The sequence below is a fragment of the Poecile atricapillus genome, chromosome 24, assembly GCF_030490865.1.
Source record: "Poecile atricapillus isolate bPoeAtr1 chromosome 24, bPoeAtr1.hap1, whole genome shotgun sequence".
NCBI classification, from domain to species: domain Eukaryota; kingdom Metazoa; phylum Chordata; class Aves; order Passeriformes; family Paridae; genus Poecile; species Poecile atricapillus.
This window is the reverse complement of record NC_081272.1, coordinates 922,501-940,825: the sequence shown is the minus strand read 5'-3', so window position 1 is coordinate 940,825 and position 18,325 is coordinate 922,501. Positions and strand designations below refer to the sequence as shown.

The 18,325-nt window shown below is 61.9% G+C and overlaps 1 protein-coding gene across 1 annotated transcript in view; it reads left to right on the top strand.

The window, feature by feature from the left end:
- Positions 1–6,881: 6,881 nt before the first annotated feature.
- Positions 6,882–18,325, top strand: part of NKAIN1 (sodium/potassium transporting ATPase interacting 1) — a 26,662-nt gene continuing 15,218 nt past the window's right edge. The window contains exon 1 of the mRNA XM_058856803.1: positions 6,882–7,252. Within this exon, the coding sequence (XP_058712786.1) occupies positions 7,199–7,252 (54 nt within the window). The 5' untranslated portion in view covers positions 6,882–7,198. The remainder of the gene's footprint in view (positions 7,253–18,325) is intronic.

Sequence of the window (18,325 nt, the reverse complement as noted above, 5' to 3'; positions counted from 1 at the left end):
GTGTCCCCACTGTCCCTGGGGTGTCCCTGGGGTGTCCCTCTGTCCCTGGGGTGTCCCTCTGTCCCTGGGGTGTCCCTGGGGTGTCCCTCTGTCCCTGCTCTCAGTGCCAGGAGCCCTCGGGGCGGTGCCGGGCAGATCCATGTGCGGATCCCCATGGAAGAGCAGCTCCAAGCAGCCAAACCTGGAGAGGAGCAGGCAGGGCTGGGGCAGGGCAGGTTTATCTGTAAATAGCCCTGAAACACAACCCTGGGCACACCAGAGCAGGATCCTCCTGCCCAGGGCTGAGCCCCCTCCCCTGGCCCCACGGGGAGGGGCTGCCACACAGATTTAGGGTTTAATTAGAGCCTGTCACAATCCCGATGGTTTATGGGTTTGTTTGGATCTATACCCAAGTGGCAGAGGGGAGAGAGACCCTTGGGGACAGCAATCCTGAGCTTTACCCAGTCCTGCTTCTCTAAAGGAACCAAAAAAGGGGTTTTTCCTAATTCCCAGCCCAGGAACCAGCAGGGAGGTGAGGGAGGGGCGTCATTCTTCCCCTGCCCTGAGTTCTGGGGCTCCTGAAGGCTGGGGCTGCCAGGATGGGGCAGTGGGGGCTGGCTGGATCCACAGCCACCCTGGGGTGCCTGGGTGTCACCCCCTGTGCCCCCAACACCCTCCATGGGCACCATGGAGCTGTGACCCAGATCAGGGAAATGATCCGGATTAAGGGAAAATCCCTGGATGAGGGAGCAGAGGGATGGACAGAGCTGGAGCAGGATGGACAGAGCTGGAGCAGGATGGACAGAGCTGGCCCAGGATGGACAGAGCTGGAGCAGGATGGACAGAGCTGGCCAGGGATGGACAGAGCTGGAGCAGGATGGACAGAGCTGGAGCAGGATGGACAGAGCTGGCCAGGGATGGACAGAGCTGGAGCAGGATGGACAGAGCCAGGCCAGGATGGACAGAGCCAGGCCAGGATGGACAGAGCTGGATGGACAGAGCTGGAGCAGGATGGACAGAGCTGGCCCAGGATGGACAGAGCCAGGCCAGGATGGACAGAGCTGGATGGACAGAGCTGGAGCAGGATGGACAGAGCTGGCCCAGGATGGACAGAGCCAGGCCAGGGATGGACAGAGCTGGAGCAGGATGGACAGAGCCAGGCCAGGATGGACAGAGCTGGCCCAGGATGGACAGAGCTGGATGGACAGAGCTGGAGCAGGATGGACAGAGCCAGGCCAGGATGGACAGAGCTGGAGCAGGATGGACAGAGCCAGGCCAGGATGGACAGAGCTGGAGCAGGATGGACAGAGCCAGGCCAGGATGGACAGAGCCAGGCCAGGATGGACAGAGCCAGGCCAGGATGGACAGAGCTGGCCAGGGATGGACAGAGCTGGAGCAGGATGGACAGAGCTGGCCAGGGATGGACAGAGCCGGACCAGGATGGACAGAGCCAGACCAGGATGGACAGAGCTGGAGCAGGATGGACAGAGCTGGCCAGGGATTTACAGAGCTGGCCAGGGATGAACAGAGCCAGGCCAGGATGGACCGAGGTGGCCCAGGATGGACAGAGCAGGATGGACAGAGCCAGGCCAGGATGGACAGAGCCAGGCCAGGATGGACAGAGCCAGGCCAGGATGGACAGAGCCAGGCCAGGATGGACAGAGCTGGCCCAGGATGGACAGAGCCAGGCCAGGATGGACAGAGCCCTCTGCTCCCACTGGTTCCCAGCAGCATCCAGGGGGATTTGGGCCAGTCCCCCTCTGTTCCCACTGGTCCCAGATGCACCCAGAGCAGCCCAGGCCTCTCCTGGCTCCCATCCCTGGCCATGGCAGCAGCAAAGCGTTCAAAGCTTCATCTGAGTGTGGAGAAAATTGTTTCTTTAAACAGATTTATTCCTTGGAGGGTGGTATTTGCTTGAGAGATTTCCACTGGAAATTAAATCTTTCCTGGGATCTGGATAAACAGCCTGGTTCCATGGAGCTGTGCTGGGGGGGCTGATCCCCCAGGGGGGACTGAGGGCTGGAGGTGTCCCCATCCATGTCCCTATCCCCATCCCCGTCCCCATCCCCGTCCCCATCCCCGTCCCCATCCCCGTCCCCATCCCCGTCCCCATCCCCGTCCCCATCCCCGTCCCCATCCCCGTCCCCATCCCTGTCCCATCCCTGTCCCCATCCCTGTCCCACCCCTGTCCCCACCCCTGTCCCCACCCCTGTCCCCACCCCTGTCCCCACCCCTGTCCCCACCCCTGTCCCCACCCCTGTCCCACCCCTGTCCCACCCCTGTCCCCACCCCTGTCCCCATCCCTGTCCCCATCCCTGTCCCCACCCCTGTCCCCACCCCTGTCCCACCCCTGTCCCACCCCTGTCCCCACCCCTGTCCCCATCCCTGTCCCCATCCCCGTCCCCATCCCCGTCCCCATCCCCGTCCCCATCCCCGTCCCCATCCCCGTCCCCATCCCCGTCCCCATCCCCGTCCCCATCCCCGTCCCCATCCCTGTCCCACCCCTGTCCCACCCCTGTCCCATCCCCTGTCCCATCCCTGTCCCATCCCCTGTCCCATCCCCTGTCCCATCCCTGTCCCATCCCCTGTCCCACCCCTGTCCCATCCCCGTCCCCATCCCTGTCCCACCCCTGTCCCACCCCTGTCCCATCCCCTGTCCCCACCCCTGTCCCACCCCTGTCCCACCCCTGTCCCACCCCTGTCCCCATCCCTGTCCCCATCCCTGTCCCGTCCCTGTCCCACCCCTGTCCCCACCCCTGTCCCCATCCCTGTCCCCATCCCTGTCCCCATCCCTGTCCCCATCCCTGTCCCGTCCCTGTCCCACCCCTGTCCCCACCCCTGTCCCATCCGTGTCCCCACCCCTGTCCCACCCCTGTCCCCATCCCTGTCCCCATCCCTGTCCCCATCCCTGTCCCCATCCCTGTCCCGTCCCTGTCCCACCCCTGTCCCCACCCCTGTCCCATCCGTGTCCCCACCCCTGTCCCATCCCTGTCCCATCCCTGTCCCCATCCCTGTCCCCATCCCTGTCCCCATCCCTGTCCCCATCCCTGTCCCGTCCCTGTCCCACCCCTGTCCCCACCCCTGTCCCATCCGTGTCCCCACCCCTGTCCCATCCCTGTCCCCGTCCCTGTCCCATCCCTGTCCCATCCCTGTCCCCATCCCTGTCCCATCCCTGTCCCCATCCCTGTCCCACCCCTGTCCCATCCCTGTCCCCATCCCTGTCCCATCCCTGTCCCATCCCTGTCCCCGTCCCTTTGGCAGTTCCAGCATCCCCAGGAGGTCCCGGCTGGAGGGGGAGGCAGCATCCAGAGCTCCCTGGATGGCTCCAGCCCCCGCTCTGGGGACACCGGGGACATCCTGCCACCCCTGTCCGTCCCTGCCTGTCCTTCCTGCAGCTTCCCCCTTCCTGCTCCCACTGCTGCTCCCCAGTGAATTCCGAGAGTTCCAAGGAGCAGCTGATGATTTCTGAAAGAATGGCAAACAATTATTTGCTCTGCTGGGGAATAGATGCTGTTTAGTCTCCGTTTAATGGAAAGCTAATTAAATTACATGAGCAAGTGAATAGAAATTTTTTTTTTGTTAATTATGGATTTTGCCAGCTCCAAAGGCAAAATGCTGATGGATCCTGGGATGTGCTGCCCTTCTCCCCAGCACAGATGACGACAGAGAAGGAACGGTGGGAACTCATTTTAATTCCTCCGTCGATTCTCCAACAGCCGCCCGAGCCCGATCCATTACCTGATCCAGGAGCTGGTGGTGACTGGCAGCTGGGGGCTAATTGTGTTCAAATTAGGGAAGGGATGGTTAAACAAATGTGTGCTTCTTCCTGGGGAACTCACAGAATCACGGAATCCCAGACTGGTTTGGTTGTAGGGATATAAAGCTCATCCCATCCCGGCCCTGCTGTGGGAAGAGACACATTCCACTATCCCAGCGTGCTCCCAGTCCTGCCCAGACTGGGACTGGGCTGGAGCTGAGCCCAGGGATGGTCTGGGACATCCCTGGAGTCAGGGCTGGAGCAGCCTTGACCCCACAACCAGGGCCTCTGTGACCCCAGGGATGGAGAATTCCTGACCCTGGGTCTGGGACATCCCTGGAGCCAGGCCTGGAGTGTCACTGACCCCAGGGATGGGGAATTTATGTCCCTGGGGATGGAGCATTCCTGATCCTGGGCCTGGGACATCCCTGGAGTCAGGGCTGGAGCACTCCTGACCCCAGGACTGAAATGTCCTTAATCCCAAATCTGGGACATCCCTGGGATCCGGGGCTGGGGTGTCACTGACCCCAGGGCTGGGGTGTCACTGACCCCAGGGCTGGGGTGTCACTGACCCCAAGCTGGGGTGTCACTGACCCCAGGGCTGGGGTGTCACTGACCCCAGGGCTGGGGTGTCACTGACCCCAGGGCTGGGGTGTCACTGACCCCAAGCTGGGCTGTCCTTCACCCCAGGGCTGGCCCCTCCCTGGCCCTGGGACTGAAGTCCCCGTCCCCAGGCTGCTCCAGCCCTGCCCAAACAGACAAAAACCCGACTTTGTGGTGTAAAAATATCAGTTCAGTGGAAAAAGCTGATTTCTCTGTGTTTTGTCTATACCCCTGGCAGGGAGAGCTCTCTCTGGCATAAAGATACAGATGGTTTTTGACTCAAAACATTCAGGTTTAGTGGAAGGAGAGGGTTTTGTGTACCTGGGGAAGAGATCCCATCTGGCTCCTCCTGCCCTGGGCGTGGAGAGCTCGGCCAGGTCGGATCCAGCCCTGCCAGAGCCGGATGGCTGTGGGGGACACCCCTGTCACCCCACCTTGGGATGTGAGCTGGCAGAGGAGGCTCAGCCTTGATGGGGGGCGTTCATCCCCCTTCTCCATCCCACAGGAGATTTGGGATGAGGCTCTGACCTCGCCAGGGCTGTTGGGGACACTGAGGCACAGCTGGGGATCAAAGCACGGCTCCCATTTCCCATCCTCCCAATTAATTACATGACACTTCTTTGATTTCCTCCCGGTATTTTCTCTGCAGTTTTGGCCACTGGGGCTTTTCACTGCACACAGACCCCAGGGTGGGGGTGTGGGTGGCAGGTTCTGAGCAGAGCAGAGGACAAAGCCCTGGGCTCGTTTCCCACCCTCTCCCGGATGAAGTTATCTCCTCTCCTTCCAGGGAAGCTCCATGACAGGCTTTATTGACCTTTTTTTAATCTAAAATTGATTCTTTGCAGGACTCCACCTGGTCAGGAGCCAGGCGGGATCTCGGCGCTGTTGGATGGGGATTTCTGATTTTCCATCAGAACCTTTCCCTGCTGCTCTGGGGGCTGCAGGAGGGTTGAGCTGGGCCTGGCCATGGCCCAGGAGATGCTGTGAGATGTTTGGTCCTTATCATGCAGGGAGATCCCAATCCCTCTGCTCCGGATTTCTGCTGTGTTCAAATCCCGGAGGAGCCCAAAAGCTGAACCCTGGAGCTGTGCCTGTACCTGGACAACCCTCACGAGCCCGGGCCACAATGGGATGGAGGTGATGGAACCTCTCCCAGGTGAAATCCTGGGGATCCCGGGGCCAGGAGAGCTGGGAGGGCTGGAGTCCAGCCCACGGTGGGGGTGTCCCAGCTCAGGGATCCTCGGCAGCCCTCTGGGGGAATACTCAGGGCTGGCAGAGATCCCCCAGCCAGGCCAGGGTGGAATAAACAGAGGTGGCCTCCAACACCACGTCTCAGTCTGCTCCTGCTCCCAGGAGCGCGGCTCAGAGCATCCCTGAGGAGCTGCATCTCCGCGCTCTGTGCTTCTCAGCGCACAAAAGCCAAGCGCTTTCTGCAGAGCCCCGTCCTTCAGCCGCTCACGAGCCTCCCCAAATGCCCCCGGGAGCACGGAACAGCCCCGGGGGGGAGAGAAATCCCCGTCGCGGAGGAGGAAGGGGAAGCTCAGGGTACGGAAGGTGCTGCAGGCTGGTCCCAGCAGCGCGCAGGGATGAGCCCTGGCAAGCCTGGATGAGCTTGGACCACACACGGAAATGCAGCTTCATGTCTCGGGCGCCGTGCGGATGCTCTGACACCTAAGGCTGTGTGGGGCTGCTTTAGGAGGCGCTTCCTTCTGAACAGCGGCGCCGAGGATTAAGAAATCATGGAAATTAAAAGCAGCAAACTGTTTCCAAGTGCTTCTGCCGGGTGGCATTTCAGCCGGAGATTTCTAAAGCGCTGGGAAAGCAGCATCCCGGTGATTCCTGTCGCTCTGCGATGTCCCCGGAGGTGTGCAGTGAAAACAGAACAAAGGCGAGCGGGTGGGTGGCGGTGAGGGGCCGTGGCAGCCCTGTCTGCACCCAGCTCCCTGCCCGGGCACCCTGCCCCCGGCCGGGGCTCGTCCCCGGCCCCAGCCGCGTGTGCCGAGCGGGCTCTGCGGAGCGGGGCTCTGCGGAGGGACGTGGGGCGCTCCCTCCGGCCTCAGCCATCTGTCCTCCCCGCAAGGCCAGCTGCTGCGCTGCCATGGCCACCCCAGGGGAGGCGGCGGGGTCCCTGTGCTGCGGGTCCAGGCGCCGCCCAAGGGCCGCAGGGCCGGGGGATGAGGGGGGGAATACGGGGGGAGCATCTCGCAGCCCTTCCCCAGGGTCTCACCCGGCCGCACCTGGCTCCGGAGAGAAAAAAAAGAACAATCACAAAAATCTGCGATTTAAAAGACAAAACGCTGACGATTAAGGATAAGGATAAGGATAAGGCCGGGCGGGAGCGGCGATGCGGCGGAGGGGCCGCGCTGCCCGCGCCCCCGGAGGCCGCCAAGGGCTCGGCTCGGCGCGGAGTGCCCGGCCCCCCCCGCGCCCCGCCCGGCCGCACCGCCCGCCGCGCCCCGCTGGCTGCCGCGGCCCGCCTTGTTCCGGCCGCGCCGCCCGGCCCCGCCCGCCCGGGGCGCGGAGCGCGGCTGTGCGGAGACAATAGCGGAGCGGGCGGCTCCGCGCCGGGCCGGGCCGGGGATGGGCGGCCAGGGCTGCGCGGCCCCGCGGCCCCCGCGCCGCCCGAGCGGGCTGTAGCGGGGCGGGGGGCGGAGGGAGAAGGGGGGCGATGCCCCGCGCCGAGCCCAGCCCGCCGCTGTGCTGAGCCGGCGGGGCTGGCCGGAGGCTGGAGAGCGGGACATGGTGCTGGAGCCCCCCGTGACGCTCCCCGGGTGGGCAAGGGGCGGCTGGTGAGGAGCTGGAGAGCGGCGGCGGAGCGCGGCCACGGTGAGGGAGCCCCGAGGATCCGGCTGGGGAGCCATGGGGAGATGCAACGGGCGATGCACGCTGGTGGGATTCTGCTGCCTGCAGCTGGTAAGGCTCATCGGCATGCCGGGGGTGCTTTGTGCGAGATGCTGCCTGTCATCGCTCCCCTCGCCTCCTCCGCGGTGACCTTGCGTTGGGACCGGCTCGCCATCACCCAAAAAAAGCCCGCAGAAAAGGAAAAATGCTGATCTAAAAGATAGGCAATGCCACCCTCGTCTCCTGCCTCGAGCCAGCGCTGGCCGGGGAGATGGATGGGGACCCTTTCCCTGCGCTGTCAGTGCCCGAGGTTGCGTCTCCAGCAGGTGTGAGCTTTGTTCCCAACTGCAATCTCTTCCCTCCGAGTTCACTCCCGCCCGCGCTTTCCCGTTCTGGTGACTCCACGGATGTCTCGGGGTGCCGGTCCCCCGAGTCGGGGCGAGAGGGAAACTTGGAGCCGCTGCCAGCACTTTGGAAACTCTCCTGCTCCTGAGCGGGACCCAGCTGCCCGCAGCGGGGGGACAGCGGGATGTGGCGGCAGGGAGAAAGGAGAGGCTTGATTTGAACGGGGTTGTCGGGTTCCGTGACAATTCCGTGCCGCTCTTGCCGCCGCCCGCGAATCAATCTTCATCAGGCTCTGCCAGAGGAGCCGGCGAACGGAGCGCGGGGGGGATCCGGGGGGTTTCTGCTCAAACCAGCGCCGCCGAGGTTGCGATTAATTATCCCGGCAGGGTGGTGCGTTAATGGAGAATCAGCAGCCTCCAACTCGCCCCCGCGGCCGTGCCGGGCTCGTCGCGGCGGGGAGAGCAGGGAGGGACTGCTGAAATCTGCGGGGTCAGCTCGCCGTGTCCCCGGGGACGGGGGGTGATGGATGGATGGATGGATGGATGGATGGACGGGGCGATGGGAACGGAGCCCTCCGGAGATGGAGCTGGCATCCTGCTGACAGGCGCTTTCCTCCCGCCTCTTGTCCGCTCCGCATCCTCCAGAAGGCAGCGGCTGGGGAGGGGTCCCCACTGTTGGAGGGGGGTACACGGAGTGTTGCTGGGGGGATGAAGGCAGCGCTCAGCCCTGGGCAGCAGAGGCACACGGGGATCATCCCCAGGCTGGAGCTCCCCGTTCCCAGCGGGGATGGCCTCTGTGTCCCCAGCTGTCCCCTCGCTTCGCTCCGTGAAGTCTCGCTCGGCGTTTCGCTCACCTGATTCAGGATAAATCCAGCGGGGCTTTCCCGGCTGGGCAGGAGTTTCCTGGCTTTTGGTCACATTCCTTTCTACCACTCAGCTTCCAGCAGCTTTGTTGGTGATTATTCCCCGAGATATCCCAGATCCGAGAGATTTTAATCTGTTCATTCCAGGGGAAGGCTGAATTGAGCTCCGGGGCTGGGAGAGCAGCTCCTGCTCACAGCCAGAGGAACTTTGTGCTGCTGACTGGGGTCAGGCTGTCCCCTCCACCCTCGCCCCGTGTGTCCCGGTGCTGTTGGCATCCCCAAAAGCTCCAATTCCTTACCAGGGACCTTTCTGCTCCAGGCTCATCCTTTGGGATGCTCTCCAAAGCTCCTTCCCGGTTTTGGATGCAGCAGCTTCCACCCCCCCCGGCCGTGGGGAGATGCTCCCGACCCTCAGCTCCTCATCCCGGGGTGAGGGGTCTGCGAGCCCACCCAGGCCCAGCGCTGAGCCAGCCCCACAGGCTGGAGGTGGCAGTGCCACCCAGGCATCCCCTGGGGTGAGCGGGGCCACCCTGAGGTGACACAGCCCCCGGAGCAGGCAGAGCTGAGCTTTGGGATGGAGCCACAGCGAGCGGGGATGATTCCAAACCTGCTCCCCTCCTCTGCTTCACCCCCTCCAGGGGGATGGCACCTCCCCGTGTGCCACTGTCACCTCGTGGGCACCTTTCATGTCCCAGCTGGTTTCCCAAAATTCATAACCTGCTCCTGGGGAAGCCGTGGAGGCTCCAGGGGCAGCTGGAGCACCCACTGGGCACAAGGATCCAGAGGGGTCCCGATCCAGAGGGGCCCTGCAGAGCCCTGCCCGCTCCACCCCACACCAGAGCCACTTTGGGAAACTGGTTTTTGGGCCATGGCACCACAGGGAGCTCCTTTGGAGCATCCAAACGTCCTCCAAGCTCCTTCACCCTGGCGTGGCCGTGCTGCGAGTGCTGGGTGACTCCAGTCCCGGGGACAAGCAGCACACCCCAGAGTTTGCCTCCATTTATGGTTTTATCCCTGGAAAAATCCACTCGCCAAACACCCACAGGCCCTGCCCCGCCTCGGGAGGGGCCACCAGCAAATATTCATCATGAGATGGTGTAAAATAAACCTCGGGATTTGCTGGTTTTCCCATCAGGAAAGACACAAAGTCTGTGAGTTGTTGGTGTGGGATTCACCTTTTCCTTCTGGGAAATGGGAGCTGCTCGGGGCTCGGATGGGACAGGGACAGGAGGTGACACCGCCCTGCTCAGGGGGTGGATGGGACAGGGACAGGAGGTGACACCGCCCTGCTCAGGGGTTGGATGGGACAGGGACAGGAGGTGACACCGCCCTGCTCAGGGGTGGGATGGGACAGGGACAGGAGGTGACACCGCCCTGCTCAGGGGGTGGATGGGACAGGGACAGGAGGTGACACCGCCCTGCTCAGGGGTTGGATGGGACAGGGACAGGAGGTGACACCGCCCTGCTCAGGGGGCTCGGATGGGACAGGGACACGAGGTGACACCGCCCTGCTCAGGGGTGGGATGGGACAGGGACGGGAGGTGACACCGCCCTGCTCGGGGGTGGGATGGGACAGGGACAGGAGGTGACACCGCCCTGCTCAGGGGGCTCGGATGGGACAGGGACACGAGGTGTCCTGTCCCTGTCCCATCCCACGCCCTGTTCGGGGGTGGGATGGGACAGGGACAGGAGGTGACACCGCCCTGCTCAGGGGGTGGATGGGACAGGGACACGAGGTGACACCGCCCTGCTCAGGGGGCTGGATGGGACAGGGACACGAGGTGACACCGCCCTGCTCGGGGCACAGCGTTCATTCACTGACTCTGCAGCCTGGTGGTGCTGGGACAGCTGCGCTGCTGCCCGGGGCTGTGCCAGCCCTGGTGACAGTGATACAGGACACGGGGATGTCGGGATGTTGGGATATCGGGATATCAGGACATTGGGATGTTGGGATATCGGGCTATTGGTATATCGTGATGTCGGTATATTGGGATATCAGGACATCAGGATATCGGAACATCGATCTTTTGGGCTATCGGGATATCGGGTTATTGGGATATTGAGATATCTGGACATCAGATCATGGGGATATCAGAACATCAGGATATTTGGATATTGGGACATCAGGATATTGGGATGTCAGCCTATCAGGCTTTCAGTCTATCAGGATATTGGGACATCAGGATATCAGGACATTGGGATATCAGGATATCAGGACATTGGGATGTTGGGATATCAGGCTATCGGTATATTGTGATGTCGGTATATTGGGATATCTGGACACCGGTATATCGGGATGTCGGCCTATCAGGCTTTTGGGCTATCAGGATATTGGGACATTGGGATATCAGGATGTCTGGATATTACTGCTGGCAGCTCTCAGGCCAGCTCTGCCCAGCTGCTGTCGCGTGTCCCCGGGCCACCCCGGGCTCTGTGCCCGCGGGCACACTCAGAATGCTGCAGCTGCTTTTCCTCAACCTGGCTCCTCCATCCCAACCCGGCTCCTCCATCCCCAGCCGGCTCCTCCATCCCGACCTGTCTCCTCCATCCCGACCTGGCTCCTCCATCCCCACCTGGCTCCTCCATCCTGGCTCCTCCATCCCAGCCTGGCTCCTCCATCCCGACCCGGCTCCTCCATCCCGACCTGGCTCCTCCATCGGGCCGTGGCGATGTCCCTGCCCGCTCGCTGGGTGGGGACAGGGGCTCTCCGGGCTCCCACCTCGGGCTGGCACAGTCGGGAGCCGCTTCCAACCGGGGTCTCGTTTTTTTCTTTGTTTCTCTCTTCTCCTTTAATTGGCTGGAAAAGCAGAGCTGGGTTGGCACCTCCCGCCCGCCGGAGCCTGCCGGGCTGGCGGGACCCCGCTCCTGCGGGCTCGGGGGGCAGGAGAGGGGCCGCGGGTCCGTCCCGTCTTCTCCCCGAGCCCTGGGGTTTGCTCGGGGCACCCGGGAGCCTCTGGAAAGGATCCCCGGCTCCGAGCCTGGAGAAGGAGCTCAGGAGTTCGGCTTCACGGGGGATGGGTGGAGGGAGAGGATGATCCTTCATCCCCCGCCCTGCGCGACCCCTCTGCACCCCCGGGGGCTCCGTGGGCCTCCCGTCCCCGTCCGTCCTCCCTTCCTGCTCTGATTTCCCCGGATTTGGGCAGCACCGGGAGCACCGCTGGGAACCACCCTCCTCCGACATCTGCCGGCATCTTTTGTCCTCGCCCGGCTCCGGGACCCCGGGGCCGCCCCCGGCCGCATTCCCCCCACCCGGAAAGGGGGAAAGGAGCCCGGGCTGAACTCGGGATGGAGGTTTTCAATTACACAATTAAATGCACAATTAGGTGTAATTACCAGCGCTCAGAAGGTGCGACTGTTCATAATGGGCTTGTAATCTACTGCCGCCACTGTTTGTACTGCTCCGCTCCGCTCCCTAATGATTATGGAAAGCTTTCCCATTTGCATGGTTGCCATGGAAATGGGGGGCTGGCAGGAGCGCGGGGATGGCGAGGGGAGCCCCGCACGCCCCTGAGCCCCCTCGCAGCCCCACATCCCCTCCCCGTGGGGTGGGAGAGGCCCCTGCGGCTCGGGGGGGTCACAGGAGCCGGCATGGAGGGATCTTCCAGGGATGAGATCCCCCAGGGATGAGGAATCCCCAGGGATGAGGATCTTCCAGGGATGAGATCCCCCAGGGATGAGGAATCCCCAGGGATGAGATCTTCCAGGGATGAGATCCTCCAGGGATGAGGAATCCCCAGGGATGAGATCCTCCAGGGATGAGGATCCCCCAGGAATGAGGATCCCCCAGGAATGAGGATCTTCCAGGGAGGAGATCCTCCAGGGATGAGATCCTCCAGGGATGAGGATCCCCCAGGAATGAGGATCCCTCAGGGATGAGATCCCCAGGAATGAGGATCCCTCAGGGATGAGATCCCCCAGGGATGAGATCCCCAGGAATGAGATGCCAGGGATGAGATCCCCCAGGGGTGAGATCCCTCAGGAATGAGGATCCCCCAAGGATGAGGATCTAGAACAGACCCCAGAGTGGGAAATATGGTTTAAAAGGCTGAGAATCCCAGCCCAACCCAGCCCAGCTCAGCCCAGCCCAGCCCAGCCCAGCCCAGCCCAGCCCAGCTCAGCCCAGCCCAGCCCAGCCCAGCCCAGCCCAGCCCAGCCCGGCTCAGCCCAGCCCAGCCCAGCCCAGCCCAGCCCAGCCCGGCTCAGCCCGGCCCAGCCCAGCCCAGCCCAGCACAGCCCAGCCCAGCACAGCCCGGCTCAGCCCAGCCCAGCCCAGCCCAGCCCGGCTCAGCCCAGCCCGGCTCAGCCCAGCCCGGCTCAGCCCAGCCCGGCTCAGCCCAGCCCAGCCCGGCTCAGCCCAGCCCGGCTCAGCCCAGCCCGGCTCAGCCCAGCCCGGCTCAGCCCAGCCCAGCCCAGCCCAGCCCAGCCCAGCCCAGCCCAGCCCAGCCCGGCCCAGCCCGGCCCAGCCCAGCCCAGCCCAGCCCAGCCCAGCCCGGCCCAGCCCGGCTCAGCCCAGCCCAGCCCAGCCCAGCCCAGCCCAGCCCAGCCCAGCCCAGCCCAGCCCGGCTCAGCCCAGCCCGGCTCAGCCCAGCCCGGCTCAGCCCAGCCCGGCCCGGCTCAGCCCAGCCCGGCTCAGCCCAGCCCGGCTCAGCCCAGCCCGGCTCAGCCCAGCCCAGCCCGGCTCAGCCCAGCTCAGCCCAGCCTGGCTCAGCCCAGCCCGGCTCAGCCCAGCCCGGCTCAGCCCAGCCCAGCCCAGCCCAGCCCGGCTCAGGCTCCGAGAGCCCCGGAGCGCCCGGGGCTGTGGGTGGCCGTGCAGAGGCATCAGCCAGCTCAGCCCTCCGCGTGGATGAGCATCCTCCGGCACATCCACATTCCAGGCAGGGCTGTAAAGGTTTATTGACGCGTGTTTGGGAAGGCAGAGCCTCACAGCTCGCAATTAAAACCGCGATTAAAGCGCCGTACGTCTAAATTTGCAGGACCGGTTAATGTGCACCCAAGAGGATTAACGAGGCCGCCTGAAGAACTCCCTAAATCATTCATGGCGGTTCTTAACAGAGCTGGGAGCGAGGGGGACTGCAGAATAAATGTCTCAGAGGGCTGGGTTGTAGAGAAAATAAAGAGGATGGGGCTGAAAGCAGCCTGGGCCGACAGCGGAGCTGTCAGAGCCCGGGAAGGAAAGGCTGATGTGAGCAGCAAAGCCTGAAGCAGGTGGGATCATGGAGAGGTGGGAAAACGAGTCTGGCCCAGCCAAACCCGGCTCTTGTTTCTCCTTGAGCTCACAGGTTTGGCTGCTGGAAGGGGCTGAGCTGCCCCAGCAATGTCTGGATGCTGATAAAGAATTTGATTTAAAGAATTTGATTTAATCCCAGGGGGCTTCTCTTAGGAAAAAAATTAGCGCTACATGAAATCAGTAATGCTCATTTCAGGACTAGGCAGAAAGGGGGAATAAAATCATTGCTGGAGAAAGGTGTGGGATGAGGGGATGGTGGTGAGCAGAGCTTGGCACGGGAGACTCTCCCAGGTGCGTGTCCCATCCCAAAATCCACTGCCAAGCCATTGGGAGGGGGCTGGGAAGAGGAAACCGAGGATGGGAGAGGTGGCAGAGCAGCCTCTTGAGAGGCTCAGGGTGCTCGGAGGGAGCATCACAGACCCTGGATGTTCAGATTTGGAGGGGAAAGGACCTCAAAGCCCATCCAGGGCCACCCCAGCCATGGCAGGGACACCCCCACTGTCCCAGGGTCACCCCCACTGTCCCCAGGGACACCCCCACTGTCCCCAGGGTCACCTCCCACTGTGCCAGGGTCACCTCCACTGTCCCCAGGGTCACCTCCCACTGTCCCCAGGGTCACCCCCACTGTCCCCAGGGTCACCCCCATTGTCCCAGGCTGCTCCAGCCCCAATGTCCAGCCTGGCCTTGGGCACTGCCAGGGATCCAGGGACAGACACAGGGCACCCTGTCCCAGGGCCTGCCCACCCTCAGTGTGATAAACTCCTCTCTTTATCTGACCCAGATGATTTTATAAATGAGCTGGTGCTGCCTGCAGGACGTGCTGGGGTGGGAATCACCCAAAGGGGGTTTGGTGACAGGAGGGGACACCCCGGGGCCACCCCCGGCTCTGTCCTGGCAGAGGGCACCGGAGTGTCCTGGGGATGCTGAGCGGTGACAGTGACACCGCAAAGCCACCGTGTCCTGTCACCCCCTGAGCCTCGCTGTCCCTGAGCAGGGCCGGGGTGGCGGCTGAGCTGTCACACACAGGGGACACTGCCCTGCTAATTACCTTGATGAGGGTTAATTAGCGCTCTGGGATGGATTGCGAGGCGCTTTCCCAGCACGGATGTGTGTCCTGGGAACATCGGGAATGGGCACCAGGGAGCGGAGAGGAGCCGGAGCAGCGAGGATCGGCCTCCCCTCGGGTTGGGGCAGGAAAACGTGGAAGTTTTGGTGGATTTGGGAAGGCAAAGGGCCGGGGTGGCCTCAGTGACTGTCCCAGTTTGGGAGCTGTGGGAATGTCACTGGAACGGTGGCACTGCCCCTGTGCTGCCCCTCGGGGACTGCCAGGAACAAACCCCAGAGGGAAATGGGGGAGCTCAGGGTGCCCGGGGTGAGTGAAGGGTGCTCCGGGTGAGCCTGGGGGATGCTCAGGGTGGGAGTGGAGGGTTCTTGGAGTGCTGAAACTCATGGGAGCCCCAGGGAAACCCTGACGTGCTCTGAGTGGGAACAGCTCGGGTCAAGTGTCACACTGAGAGTCCTTGTCCCACCCACAGGCCCCAAACCATCTCTAGGGTGAATCCTCAGCAAGAATGAGAATTTCCACCTCAAAATGTGGGGGCAAGTCCCAGCCCAGCAGCACCCACGGCCTGGACTCAGGCCCGATGCTCCCAGCAGCTTTTGGGGTCCCCTCCTTCCATGGGGAATGCTGCTCCAGGCTCTGTCCCTGCCCCATCCCCTCCTCTATCGGGGGCTGCTGACCCCACTAATGACCCCAACCCCACTAATGACCCCAACCCTTCTAATGACCCCATTCCCCACCTCACAGCAGCCCCAGGCCCTAATTAATTTTAATCCAACCCCCTCCCCCCCCCAGCAGGAGCTGTGGGTAGGGTGACACTTCCAGGACAAAGCAAACCCGGCCCTAACAAAGGACCTTGAATTATACATGGGGCGAGGGCTCGGTAATTAACGGCGCCCTCGTTAGCGGGGTCTGTGTGGGGCTGGTGTCCCCCAGCCTGAGGGAACACGTGGAGAGCTCCAGAGCCCCAGTGCCCAGGGCTGGGGACCCCACGGGGGGACCCCACTGAGGGGTGGGAGCATCATTCCCATGTCCTCATCACGGGGGTCCCACACAGGGAGTGACCCCAGCCCCGTGTCCAGGCCCTGGTGCTGCTGGGTCGGGTTTTCCTGAAATGATTTCGCGTGGAAAACCTCACCCCTGCCGTGGGTGTGTGCATGGGCCGGGACAGCCCCCATCACCCCGCTGGCAGAGCCATCCCGGGGGGTTACAGCAGGAAAAAAAACAGTTTTGGGGGAAAATCCCGGTTTCCCCAGTGTGGGGTGCCGGGGGGATGGGCTCAATCCCTGTTGGGTGTAGGGTTTGGGATGTCACCGGTGCCCCATTGTGTCCTTAATGGATTCATTGGAGCGGGATGGATCCAGCCCCTGGAGCTGCTCCTCCACAACCCCCACCAAACAAAGGGGCTGGAAAAACCCATCCCAAGAAACCCATCCCAAAAAAACCCATCCCAAAAAAACCCTCCCAAAAACCCATCCCAAAAAACCCATCCCAAAAAACCCATCCCAAACAAAAACCCATCCCGATAAAAAACCCAAAATCCCCCAAAAAACCCATCCCAAAAAAAACCCATCCCAAAAAAAAACCCATCCCAAAAAAAAACCCATCCCAAAAATCCCATCCCAAAAAAAAATCACCCCAAAAAAACCCATCCCAAAAATCCCATCCCAAAAACCCATCCCAAAACCCCCTCCCGCAGGCGCTGGGGATGGAAGGAGGGAGGGGTAATTAATAAAAGCAATTTCTGCGGCTGTTGGAGGAGTCCCTGATGAGCTCCCGAGCGCGGCGGCCGCCGGTGGCTGCGGTTAACGACGCGCCGGTGGCCACGGCACGCGCCCGGCACAGCCTCCCCGGCATGGACCGGAAAGGGATGGAGGGATCTGCAGCAGAGGGATCCTCGGGATCTGCAGGGAAGGGATTGTTGGGATCTGCAGGGAAGGGATCATTTGGATCTGCAGGAGAGGAAACGTTGAGATCTGCAGCAGGGGGATCCTTGGGCTCTGCAGTGAAGGGATCCTTGGGATCTACAGTGAAGGGATCCTTGGGATCTGCAGGGAAGGGATCTTTGGGATCTGCAGGGAAGGGATTGTTGGGATCTGCAGGGAAGGGATTGTTCGGATCTGCAGGGAAGGGATCATTTGGATCTACAAGAGAGGAAACATTGGGATCTGCAGGGAAGGGAACATTGGGATCTACAGGGAAGGGATCATTTGGATCTACAGGAGAGGGAACGTTGAGATCTGCAGCAGGGGGATCCTTGGAATCTACAGGGAAGGGATCGTTGGGATCAACAGTGAAGGGATTGTTGGGATCTACAGTGAAGGGACCATTCGGATCTGCAGTGAAGGGATTGTTGGGATCTACAGGGAAGGGATTGTTGGGATCTGCAGGACAAGGATCATTGGGATCAACAGGAGAGGGATCCTTGGGATTTAGAGGAGAGGAAACATTGGGATCTACAGGAGAGGGATCATCGGGATCAGCAGCAGAGGGATCACTGGGATCAGCAGCAGAGGGATCATTGGGATCAGCAGCAGAGGGATCATTGGGATCAGCAGCAGAGGGATCATCGGGATCAGCAGCAGAGGGATCACTGGGATCAGCAGCAGAGGGATCATCGGGATCAGCAGCAGAGGGATCATCGGGATCAGCAGCAGAGGGATCATTGGGATCAGCAGCAGAGGGATCATCGGGATCAGCAGCAGAGGGATCATTGGGATCAGCAGCAGAGGGATCATTGGGATCAGCAGCAGAGGGATCATCGGGATCAGCAGCAGAGGGATCATCGGGATCAGCAGCAGAGGGATCATTGGGATCAGCAGCAGAGGGATCATTGGGATCAGCAGCAGAGGGATCATCGGGATCAGCAGCAGAGGGATCATTGGGATCAGCAGCAGAGGGATCATTGGGATCAGCAGCAGAGGGATCATTGGGATCAGCAGCACTGGCTCCTCCGCTGAAGGAGTTATTCCAAATATTCCGGTTCCATTCGGGCAGCGCATCCCTTTGGACGCATCCCCAGCTCCCGCAGTCGGGAAAGGCCCGGGATGCCGGGGGGTGGGAATGGTGGGGATGGTGGGAATGGGGGATGATGGAGATGATGGGAATGGTGGGAATGGTGGGAATGGTGGGATGGTGGGAATGATGGGATGGTGGGAATGGTGGGAATGGTGGGAATGGTGGAATGGTGGGAATGATGGGAATGGTGGAAATGGTGGGAATGGTGGGATGATGGAATGGTGGGAATGGTGGAAATGATTGGAATGGTGGGAATGGTGGGAATGGTGGGAATGGTGGGAATGGTGGGATGATGGAGATGATGGGAATGGCGGAAATGATTGGAATGGTGGGATGGTGGGAATGGTGGGAATGGTGGGATGGTGGGAATGATGGGAATGGTGAGAATTGTGGGAATGGTGGGGATGATGGAGATGGTGAGAATGATGGGAATGGTGGGAATGGTGGGAATGGTGGGGATGATGGAGATGATGGGAACGGTGGGAATGATGGGATGGTGGGGATGGTGGGAATGGTGGGAATGGTGGGAATGATGGGAATTGTGGGAATGATGGAGATGATGGGAATGGTGGGAATGGTGAGAATTGTGGGAATGGTGGGAATGATGGGAATGGTGAGAATTGTGGGAATGGT